The following is a 12,537-nucleotide window of genomic DNA, read 5'->3' as shown; positions in this document are numbered from 1 at the left end:
GTAAAACAATTTTAAAATAATGGAATCTAATCCAGTCCAATCATAGTCACACCCACACTCATTTATGGTGGCACCTAGGACGCAGCAGAGTAACATGACTCACATTGTGTATAACAGTGGTAGTTGATGTGTGTGGTTGACAAGTCAGAAGTGCTGTGAACAAAGGTCGACAAAAATACTGGACTCAAATATTCCCTCATCCCGTTCAACAGTGACAGATCTCAGTGTGTGGGCGTTTCTTTGATGCACAATGTGGGGCATTTGCAGCAGAACTATGGTGAGTAAAGTACCTTTTGCTGACTGTTGCTTTCATGTAAGCTCAGAAGACAGCGTCAGTTTACCGAAATGATTCGTGACACTGGCTTAATACAACAATATTTTCGGCTATACAAAACTACTAGCACCGTTGTGAGCCTGCTTGATATGAACCATGTTTTTAGCTAAGTAACATTTATTAGCACCGGTGGTGGAGGAATGTTTGCTAACACTAGCTACCTAGCTCGTCATGAAGTGTAATAGCGGTGTAGCCAACTGGGTGAAAGGTGATATAAGGGTTAGATAATATTTAACAAAGATAACAGACAGTATGGAGGACTATATGAGCGAAACTATAACTTAATTTAAAACTGTTTTGCGAAATGTAAAAAAAAGTTGTCCTGAATTAAATAGGGAAGAAGAAAACACAATTCCCATTTTAGATGAATTTTATGAGCTGGTGTTTCGGTTTAACTGGTGACCGTGTTAACTGGTGACTTTAAAGCATTTAAATTGGAGCTTAACCCTTTCAAAAAAAACACACATTCATCGGTTTATATCTAGGTTAAGGTAGTAAGATAAATGGTGTGTTCAGAAGTCTCATTCACCTCTCGTAACGTAATGCAATGTGAAAAGTCACCAGATAAAACAGTCACCAGTTAAACCATAACACCGGACGTACTCTAAGACAAATGAACATGTCTGAAGGCTAATAACATCTCATTTGGCATTAAAAGATAGTACTGCCAAAGCTGGAAACATTAAATAGGTCACTACGACGATAGCTGTTTTGTCTTCAGCCTCTTCATTACATATGGTAACAATTATATTTTTAGAATCTGACTATTTATGCAGATAAAACAGCAGTCATCTTCAATTGTACGTGGCAATTACACTGGGAACATTTTTAAGTAGATAAGTATATTTAATGTTGGTCCGATCAATATTGTGCCTTTGTTGACATAATGCTCAAGATAAGTTGAAAATAAGCACAGACTGCCCTCTACCGGCGAAATGTTGCATTTCAGGTGGTCAAATACTACATTGTAGGAACTGTTGCCAAAACTGTGCCTCATTAGGTACTAATAATATAATAAGGTAAGAGAGTTTTAGAGTATCATAAAAACAAGTATGATAGTTGAAAACTATAAATAGCTGTGGTCACTGATTTAGCCCCAGAGAAACTACTTTGAGAAGCTTGCAAATAAGTCAGTTTATTATTATTAGTACAATTTCAAATAAAAAAGTTCTTAAATGTATATTTTTTGAATACATTAAAACGCCAGATTCCACATGACCTGTTTTATATGTCTCAGACCTGCAGTCATCAGACTACTTAAGTGTATAGTTTTACCTCTTACAAATTGAAGGAGTCATCTTAGATACAATGTAATGACAACAGCTGAACTCTGTGGCAAACAATATTGCTATGTGTGAAAAATAACACGACCGTTGTGTGTTGCAGATTTCTTTTTCGCATTTGATTATTTGTTTTTTAGAGCACGTAGTTAACTGGAGAAGCATAAACAGCACGCTTTTCAAAACGACTGTACAAACTTGCACTCTTTGATCACTCAGGGAAAGATGGGCATGGCGATGCCCTGTGGCTGGATTAAACCGTGTCACTTGGTGAAGCCTGTGTCGGCGACTCGGGTCAGCGGCAGATACCTGAGCCACCAGAAGGGGCTGCCCAGTCTGCCCATCCCCCCTCTGCAGCAGACCTGTGAGCGCTACCTCACCGCCCTGGAGCCCATCGTGGAAGCGGAGGAGCTAAAACACACGGAACAGCTGGTGGACGAGTTTCAGAAGCCTGGAGGGGTCGGAGAGAGACTGCAGAGAAGCCTGGAGAAGAGAGCACACAACAAGGAGAACTGGGTAAACTCAATAACTAGACCAAGTTTCTCTCTGACATTTGATGTATTTCTTTATAAGACTATTTTCTGACTATTACTTCGATCTGTTATTGCTTGTGTCTGTGTCTGTGTCTGTGTATGTGTCTCCCGTAGCTGTCGGAGTGGTGGGTTCAAGTGGCTTATCTAGACTACCGGCTGCCTGTGGTGGTCCATTCAAGTCCTGGGTTGGTCTTGCCCCGCATGAACTTCCATGATAAGCAGGGACAAATGAGGTGATCGAGCTTGAACAGTCCGCTTTCTACACATCTCATGTTTTATTTTATTTTATTTTTTTACTACAAGAGTCACAGTGGATGTAATTGCCTATTTAAGCAATTTACAACTGGTTGATGAGCTTCTTTTAGAAGACAGAAAAATGAGTGTGTGTGTGTGTATTGACAATATTTCAAATAGTGTGTTGACTGTATGTTTATCATATTACCACAACATACTGTAGATAGTGTTTTCCACATCATGCAGCTCCACTGTGCTCTGATCACTTCTGTTATTTTTAAGTGATGTTTTTAGACACTGACTGTTTATTATAATCATGTTCTTTCTCTCTCTGTGTAGGTTTGCTGCCAAACTGATAGCGGGCGTTTTGGACTTTAAGACAATGATTGACAAGTGAGTATTCATCTTTATCATCCTACAGCTTTGATTCATCTGTCTTCTTGTGGGTGAAGCAATATATTGTGGCAGGAATTGTAATGATATAAAGTATCACTTTATTGTGCAGCTGAAAAATGGCCCACAATATAAGAAGTTAAATTATACTTATTTACAGTTTGAACCCTCAAATGTTGAAAAGATAGTTAAGCTTTTTTTTTCCTGAGGCCATGTTTCTCTCCAGAGTTAAGTTGTACTTATCTATAAATTAACCTATAAACCCTTATTGACTCTGAACATATATGTATATGTATGAGGTGACCAAAGAGTGTGTATATAGTATACTATGTACATATATGATATACATATAAATATATAATATTCTGAAGAAAAAAAGTACTCGACAATTATATATATGTTTTTTTAATTCAAACATTTTAATGGTTATTTTAACGTGCATCAAATCTCCTATTCGAGTCATATTGTGTGGTCAAGTTAGTGTTGTAACAGCAGAGCTTGTATGTTTCACAGTGAGACGTTACCAGTGGAGTACCTGGGCGGGAAGCCTCTGTGTATGAATCAGTACTATGAAGTGCTGTCGTCCTGCCGCATCCCCGGTGTGAAGAGAGATGCCATAGTGAACCACGCCAAGAGCTCCAGACCCCCCAAACACATCACTGTGGTACACAACTTCCAGGTGAGAGAACAATATCATCAGTGGTCCAGGAGGCTGTGTCACAAAACAGGCTCAACTTAGTCTAGCTCTCTCAAGTATCCTTATGATGCTTGATAGTGTCCGATTGTCTATTTTACAAACACATTTAATACTTGATTAGTGAATCAGTGTTTATTAAACACAGCTGATAATATTCACCACCTACACTTGTTATTTCAGCTGACACTGAGAAGCTTGACTGAGTCTGTTATGTTTTTCCAGTTCTTTGCGTTGGACGTGTACAGCAGTGATGGGACTGCACTGACAGCTGATCAGCTGTATTCGCAGCTGGAGAGGATCTGCAGCTCCGCATTACAGACCGACACGGAGCCCATCGGCATCCTCACCACCCAGCATCGAGACTCCTGGGGCAAAGCCTACGTCAACCTCATGAAGGGTGAGTTAAAAGACCACCGACGTGACTGCATACAATGTGTAAAGATGTCTACATTGTGTTTGCTTTGTCTACTGTGTTCAGATAAGACCAACAAAGAATCGTTGATGGCCATCCAGAGGAGCATCTTCACAGTTTGTCTGGATGGAGCGATGCCTCGAGGGTCTGACGACTCGTACCGAAGCTCCGCCGCCGTCCAGATGCTGCACGGAGGAGGAAGCCAGTGGAACAGCGCCAACCGCTGGTTCGACAAGACACTGCAGGTGACCCACAGAGACATTTTAGACACACACACACTCACTCTCTTCCTGAGTTAAAGTGGAGTTGTTACTAATAGCTCACATAAAGAGAAAGGTCACATGATGAACACGAACAGTTGCATGTATTTACTCGTCTTAACATAAATGATTAAAATCATTCTCATTTGGCCTTCAATAGAGTTACAGTAATATTCAAACACCAACAATACATCAATCAATCAATCTCAATCAATCTTTATTTGTATAGCGCCAAATCACAACAAAGTCATCTCCAGGCACTTTACACATGGAGCAGGTCTAAACCGTACTCTTCAGTTGAATACTGGAATTAACCGTATATGGTAAATGAATGTGCACAGATTCAGGTCAGCTTGAATAATCTTTTGACTATTAATTAGTAGTCCACTAGTTAAAAGACAGCACAGGTTTGCCTGTTGCTCCTCCTAGAGTTCAGCAAGGGTCACTGCAGGCATGGAAGAGTTGTTGTTGTTATTGTCATCTTCTCATTAATGCATTCGTAGGAATATTATTTGTTATTGTATCAGCAATAACAAACAGATAATTATCATCTCTGCTACATTTTATATGCTTTAAATGTTTTTTTTCCAATAAAATAAGTCTTTTACTGATTTTACCTGCATGTAAATGTGAGATCTAGCCTGGTAGAAAGGCTTTAGATTGTATCATACAATCAATAGTGTGCTTTTACATCACATGCGGATGTGTTTCAAGCTTTCACATTACTAGTTAAGTCAGGCTTAGTTCCAGGAAAATCTGTTTTAATAAAAGAGGTTCAAATAAGTCTGGCTTGAGTTATCATGAGCCCAGACCTTTTCAGGTTTAGCTTCACCTCAGCTTAAACAGTGTTACAGTCACTATGTTAAACTGAAACACTTTTAAAAAAGCAGCAGTCAGTCAGTACAGCTGCACTGTGAGCATGAGTCAGCTTGTAGATTTCATTAGACATTCGCAGCACTGCATACTTAAAATCTGAGCTCATATCTATTTTGTATACTTGTATAGAATTCCGGTCAGCTTGGTTGATTTTAAACTCAATTAAAGGAGAATTCCACCGATTTTAGACATCAGCACGTGTTTTTTCTAGGTTTTGAGGAGTAAGGCTGTTTATGTGTTGTTTTCTTTAAAAGTATAAAGCTTTTTCTGTCTCCAAAGAGAGCTGTGTGAACTCTGATGAATTGCCTCGAGTGATGTCATTTGTAGTAGTCAGCCCTAACTGATGCTGAGTCAAGGTTGAAGATAAACAAGTGAGGTTAGTAGACCTCTGTAGCCCACTCATCTCTGCCGGAGGCTAGCAGCTCCAGAGGGCTGTGGCACGCTACCTAGATAGGTCGGGAATTTCCAGTTATCCTGGTGGAATTTAGCCATGACTCAGTTGCACGTAAGCAAGGGTACTTAAGTTACCATGGAGATGTATTCTCTGCAGCTAGCCTGCTCTAGACCAAGCTACAACAGCCAAGCTTGATTAAATATTTGCTTGATGAAAGCTTGATGAGCTGCTTTATTAAAAAGCTTCATCCTGGTTTAGTTTGTTTGGTAAATGAAATACAGGAAACACCAGTTAAAATGAATGTATACAGTTAGGAATCCTGAACACACATAAAGTGCCCTCATTTTAAACAGGAAAAGTGACAGAGTTAAGGTTAGAAAGTTAGAGATTTGGAGAGAGAAGTTCAACCCCCCCCACACACACACACACACACACACACACACACATCCGGTCAGTCAGCGTGGAGCCGTTGTGAACGTCTGATAAAGAAAAGTTACAAAATCATCAGCCACAGCCCCTGAATTCCAGTGACTTATGGTGTGGGAGGAGGACAATGAACTCAACTTCCTTTAACAGACTTAAATCTTGATTCAGACTTGCCCAAAAATGTGTTTACAGTTCCAGTTTGCCAGCATTGGGATGTAATGCAAATGCTTGTATTATGTCTTGTTTTCTTTCAGTTTATTATTGGAGAAGACGGGACATGCGGCGCAAACTACGAGCACGCCCCAGCCGAGGGCCCACCCATCGTCGCCTTGATCGACCATGTGGTAGAATACACGTAAGTAGGTCAAAGATAATGTTGTTTGGATTTCTTTCTTGTTGTAACATCGTTGAGAGGTCAGTATGATAGTAGGCAGAGACTCTTCACATTTCCCTCACAGATAGAAAACTGTGATTTTATTGAGTACAGTTAATAGTGACTTTGTTCTTGTCTCTTGTGTGTAGAAACAGGAAGAAGCCAGAGACTGTGCCCACTCCCATGGTGCCTCTGCCCATGCCCGACAGACTACACTTCAACATCACACCTGAGATCAAGAAGGACATCGAGGAGGCCAAGCAGAGCATGAACATGTGAGGGCAGTTTTTAGATAGACGTTCAATGACCAGCAACATAAGTATATACACATATATATTTTGTATGGTGACTGTCCTGATGTCTCTCCCACCACAGACTGGCTCAGGACCTGGATGTGAGGGTTATGGTGTTCAGCCACTTTGGGAAAAATGTCCCAAAGACCCACAAGATGAGCCCTGATGCTTTTATACAGATGGCACTCCAGCTGGCCTACTACAGGTATGATGCTGACCAGTCATGTGGAGATGGACTGCTTTACATGAAGACTTTTTATTTATTCTTAACATTATACATTTAGGGGTAATAAGAAAGTTCATTAAAAAACAAAAAACAAAGCTTGATATCACTGTTTTGTCACAACAAAGATATTTGTGTCCATATCCAGGAGTGGATAAAGAAATTCAAAATGCTCTCAGAAATAAAAAACTGGATAGTAGCGACTTTATGTCCTTGTCTTATGGTCATCAAATCTCATGTGCAGAGGCAAAGCAACTACACTTGTTACTTTAACTGCAATAACATCTTCGCAAGTAAAAAGCCAATAGGAGTAATTTATCAAACCACCCGTTCAACAGGCATGAGAAGAAAGTCATTTGTATCTGCTTTGTCTACACGCTCTCATCCATTACAAATATGTGTTACGCAACCACAGCATGCTGGTCGAGCTAATAGCCAATTGTTCTAAAACAAGCTTCCCAAACCAGCCCCTCCTCCCTCTACCAGAGATGCCTGCAGGCAGATCTTTTTTCTAAACTTCACTCAGTGTTTTGATGTAGGAATATTATTTATGTTATGTTATACAAAGCATAATGTGACTTAATCCCTCTAAAATGATCCCCACCCCAACTGGTTGAGGCAGATGGTTGCCCACTTTGGTTCTGTCTGAGGTTTCTTCCCGTTAAAAGGAGTTTTTTCTTGCCACTGTTGCTAAGTGCTGCTCATGTAAGAATGTTGGGTCTCTTTAAATTAAAACCTGAAGAGTACGGTTTAGACCTGCTCTATGTGTAAAGTGCCTTGAGATGACTTTGTTGTGATTTGGCGCTATACAAATAAAGATTGATTGATAAAAGACTATCATTGCTAATTGCATCCAGTATCACAAATGCTTAATATATTGAAGCACGTAAGAGGAAGATATTTCCCTCTATGGTTATGTTGATCCTGGAGCTCTTTTTGTTACATCATTTGGAAGCTGAGATAAAAAAATAAAAAAAAACCTCTTAATATTGTTTAGTCATTGTGTTAATTCTTCCTTCCAAGAATAAGCGTAATGAATGTTTTCACACGTTGAAACAGTATTCTGATGAATCTTTTTGTCTTCTCTCCTCTCCTGTGTGCAGGTTGTATCAGCGCTGCTGTGCCACATATGAGAGTGCCTCCCTGCGTATGTTCAGGCTGGGCCGCACTGATACAATCCGATCAGCCTCCAGTGCCTCAGCTGCCTTTGTCAAGGCCTTTGATGACCCCAGCAGACAGGTGTGGTTAAAGGGAACATTCGAATGTAAAGTATTTGTGATAGACAGCATCCATTAACACTAACCCTCTACAAGTGATGAGTTCTAACATTCTTATCTTCTTACTGTTTTGCACAGAACACAGAGAAGGTCGATCTAATGGAGAAAGCAGTAAAAGCACACAGGTCTTATACTACAGTGGTGAGTATTCACAGCACCGGCTCAATACTCGTGTCCCACTGTGTCACTGTGTAAAGGTGTCTTTATGGGTTGTTTCTGCCGCAGAGTTGGTCGAAATAAACCACTTAATAAAGTAGTTTATTCCAGAGCATTCAACTACAATTCTTCAATCAGAAGATGGAGTTTGCTCAGTTGTGAGTTGCTCCTACAGAGGCCATGCTTTGAAATTCACATATTTTTTTTTTTTTTTTCAAGTAAACATCAGAAGGTCAAAAATAAAATGAAAACTCTTTTTATAAGACATTACAAGACAAGCCACCGGGAGCTGCAGCTGCTTTTGTGGACGAATACACTGCCCACAGATCAGAGATGATGTTGACGTCATCCAGTGATGATGATGATTTTGTCCTCCTCCTCACTCGACAAAAAAAGAGGAGGGCGTTATATCCATCCCACACGGACTTCAATCTGCAAACCGACTGTTTGTCAGCTGACACGTCTTGACATATTCCACAGATATAGACATTGAAGCTATAATGATGTTCATATGACTATCACCGGATCTTATTCACTGTCTATTTTTGTGCATCACACGGAAGAATATTATTATTAATTAAGTATTTAACACGTTGTTATTAACAACACAAACTAATGAATTCTCTTCACCCTCGCAGGCAGTTAGTGGTCAGGCCATAGACAGACACCTCTTGGGTCTTAAGATGCAGGCTGTCGAGGAAAAGCTCTCCATTCCTGAGGTCTTCAAAGACAGCGCCTACGCCAAAGCCTTAAACTACCAACTCTCTACAAGTCAGGTACGCACCAAGGTTTAAACTGATACATAAAGGAAGCAAAACTGCAGTAATGGCAAATACATTTTTTCGATAAACTTTAACATACTCCATAAATGTCTTGTGTCCTACCTTTTGAAGACCTTTGAAGCGCAACCATATTTATAGATGTAAAATATACCTTGATTATTTGACCCTTTTAATTCAAACTATTTTCCAACCAACCGCTACATTTTCATCTCTTCACAAGGTACCATCCAAGACCGACTGCGTCATGTGTTTCGGCCCCGTTGTAACCAACGGATACGGCGTGTGCTACAACCCCATGGAGAATCACATCAACTTCGCGGTGTCGTCTTTCAACGCCTGCAAAGAGACGAACACGGCACATCTGGCCCAAGCTGTGGAGGGCGCGCTGACGGATATGAGGACACTGCTGGAACAAACACCGAAAGCCAAACTGTGAAAACTCCTCTGCGCTGAAGCGGGACTCTACAGGGCTAGTCTCAGTGACGACTCTAATGACACAGACTCCATAGCAACAACCACTACCTGTGTGATCAAGTGAGATTTGGAAGACTGTTCCCACCACCTGGTTATTTATCATCATGCTGTGATACCTGCTGTACCATGACTGAGTGGCACAATATAATACAATACTATTAGTAATGATGCACACGCCTTATTATGAAAACCTCATATTGTCAGTACTTGTGCGTATATATTTGGGTTTCTGATGTGCCTACTAACACACACACTGTGGGATAAGAACACCCAGTCAGTTTGATGCCCCCTCTTTTGGACAAGGGTAGCCATTGTTATTTTAGCACACAACTGGTACTGCAGCAAACAGCACAATGTGTTTAAGTTATTTCTAACTTGAAACTGAATTAAGAGCGCAAAATATCTCCATATTTTGTTGCTTCAGCCTGTTTTTCTTGAAGAATATCAATGCTAATGAAGATCCGCTAATTCGGTGGTGAGCACATTTCATTTCCTATAAATACTTAACAATAGACATCTCCCATTATTTAGTCATTTGAACGCTTTTAATACAAATAAGTGAAGCAGGTAATGTCGGGTTTGCATCGGTGGTAACTTCACAGCTCTGGCTGCCCTTTGCTAGACTTCCTGAAGCTGACTAATAAGAACAGAGTGGGCTCATTGAGAGAGACAGGAGTTAAAACTGCCTGTTAGAGGCAGAGGCTGAACTGAGGGGCTGCTTAAAGGGACAGTACAAGATAAATAAGGAATTGTTTTAACTGTGAGTCATGCTAAGCTACTCTAGTGGAGTTCCAGAATAAAAATATAGAGCTGGGAATGAGCTAAATAGGCCCCCCTTTAATGAACAAGGCCAGTGTAATTTATTCTGAAAAACAGTAACTTTACAACAGCATTTAACAATGAGTGCACTCAGTATAATACACTTTTTGCACAGATTAAGAAATCATATCCAATAATTCACTCAACAGATTGTTAAACTGAGCTCTCTGTTAAATTATGAACAAAGAGTCTCAAACAATGCATCTAGCACTCAGAATAAAACCAGGGGATTGTAATTTAGTGACATAAAAGCAGGTCACAGTTTCTTCACTATTGCACATCTACTCTTTGTTAAAGCACAGATTAGCGCTGATCTGTGGCCTGTATCATGAAGCCAAACCATCTGACATGAGATTAAACAGTGATGCAGAAATTCAGTTAGTGCAGCAGCAAAGAGCGAGGTGGAATATAAATAATAGCACAATCCGCGAGTTCCTCCTCGGCCCACGGACTTTACATTGTGATGACGTCACTGATTTTTAAATCACTTTTCTTTGCATGAGGAAAGTTTTACAAATATAAAAGCTCCATGGATCAAAAATGCATAATGGAAAGAGTCATAATGGATCTTGTTTGCAGTTTGATGTGTCCTGTCAACAGTTTTACTCTCTTTTACAATCGTGGTCAATCAATCTGTACTCTTAATTTATTCATCTGTGTGGTCTGATTTCCACTACATTTCATTTACTACTATACATCACAACCCCCAGCAGGCTCTGTGTGTTTACTTTGTGCATTATTACCACAGGGAGACACCAAAGTCAGAGTGCAGTCTTACACATAGTGGTTTTAATGATGTTATTAGTTTAAACTTGCCATGTATGAGATGATGTAATATCGCTTTGTTCTGTGAAGTGCCTGAATTCAAATTTTTTTCGTCCTCAGATAGTGATGTCAGGTTTGACTGACTTGTGTCCATGTTTATTCTGCATCATGGTTTACTGAAACACATGTAATTATTGTGAATATACAACATAAATGGATTATATTGGGAGAACTGTCTAGCAGGAAACGTATGTATATAACAATTTGTATCAAATATCAAATTGTTCAACGCTCAAATAAAATTCTTATTTTCTGAAGCACTTGTATTGAGTTATTATTGGTTTTGTCCTTACAGAAGCTTTTTGTGTGTCAGCATTTTTTTTCCTTTTCAAAGCAGAAACCAGGAAGCTGATAATATTAATGCACTGGTTTAGTATTGAATGAATGAATTTTATTTCAGTTTATTTAGTAGTGTATTTTAGTTTACACCAATCCATTTCACACAATAAAAGACACACAGTCAATGACTGAAAATGAATAGGATGAAGCTCCAAGACTTATATTTGCCTATTTTAAACAAACCATAAAATAACCCAGAATATCAGCATTACAAAAGAAAGACAAGAACAAAGAACATTTACTCTAAATTGTAATCCTAATTCTTTAAAAATGGAATATTTCACATAATAACATTTTAAGACTTTTTTTTGAAAGTCGACACAATTTAAAACTTTTAACCCCTTACATACTGTTCAGGGCCAAATTTGACCCATTTTTACATTTGATAGCTGTAAAAACATTCTGCTCACATTTCTTTTAGCTGGACTTTCCTAAAGTGACCCACAGTATACACAATTGGAAACAAAATGCATTTTTTTTTTTTTGTGCAACTGATTTTATATATGCAAATGTATGCAGATTTGACCTTTGTTTATTATAAAAAATTAAATATCAGCATTCAAATCTGTTCAAATGTTCTCCTGGATCATAAAATTGTGATTGTGAATGTATTTTCTTCCATAAGATTAATAAAACAGGAGGATTAATCAACCATTTATTAATGAATAAGGGGGAATTTATGAATGTGAATTGGTGTAGAGACTAATTATGAGTGATAATATGAACAGTATGTGAGGGTTAAATAAACCATTCCATAGTTTGACTCCTTAAACTAAGCTTTTACATTGGTTCTCACTTTACATGTTTCTAAGATACGCAACCCTCTTAAATGTATTATTGGACCACCACAGAGTCTGGGGAGTCAGAGCGTTGTGGTAGCCGAGGGGTTACTGTGCATGCTGCATAACCACAGCAACCCTGGTATGACTCCAGCAGAGGACCTTTGCTGCATGTCATTCCTCTCTCTCTCTCTCTCTCTCTCTCTCTCTCTCTCTCCCTCCCTGTTTCCTGTCGGCCACTGTGCCATTGCCATCTACTTCCAAATAAAGGCAAAAACCCAAAAACATAATTTAAAAAAAAAGTTGACTCACAAGAGACAGATTTTTTTTTTTTTAAAGAATGATCAAAATGGAAGCA

At 39.2% G+C, this 12,537-nt stretch overlaps 1 protein-coding gene across 2 annotated transcripts; it reads left to right on the top strand.

Annotated features, from left to right (window-relative positions):
• The first annotated feature begins 138 nt into the window (after positions 1–138).
• Positions 139–11,318, top strand: crata (carnitine O-acetyltransferase a). Of its 2 annotated transcripts, none has more exons than XM_062433974.1 (14): positions 139–277; positions 1,834–2,130; positions 2,262–2,380; positions 2,721–2,774; positions 3,288–3,453; positions 3,694–3,868; positions 3,950–4,128; positions 6,094–6,194; positions 6,368–6,487; positions 6,588–6,710; positions 7,832–7,967; positions 8,084–8,146; positions 8,800–8,937; positions 9,164–11,318. In XM_062433974.1, the coding sequence occupies exons 1-14, from the start codon at positions 251–253 to the stop codon at positions 9,377–9,379; spliced, it is 1,914 nt and encodes a 637-aa protein (XP_062289958.1). In that variant the 5' UTR covers positions 139–250; the 3' UTR covers positions 9,380–11,318. The 2 variants fall into 2 exon arrangements, with proteins under 2 accessions (XP_062289958.1, XP_062289957.1); XM_062433973.1 differs by having other exon boundaries at positions 6,362–6,487.
• The last annotated feature ends 1,219 nt before the right edge of the window (positions 11,319–12,537 follow it).

This window comes from Scomber scombrus, chromosome 15 (genome assembly GCF_963691925.1).
Source record: "Scomber scombrus chromosome 15, fScoSco1.1, whole genome shotgun sequence".
Lineage (NCBI taxonomy): Eukaryota > Metazoa > Chordata > Actinopteri > Scombriformes > Scombridae > Scomber > Scomber scombrus.
The sequence above is the reverse complement of the archived record's forward strand: the minus strand, read 5'-3'. Positions and strand labels throughout refer to the sequence as shown.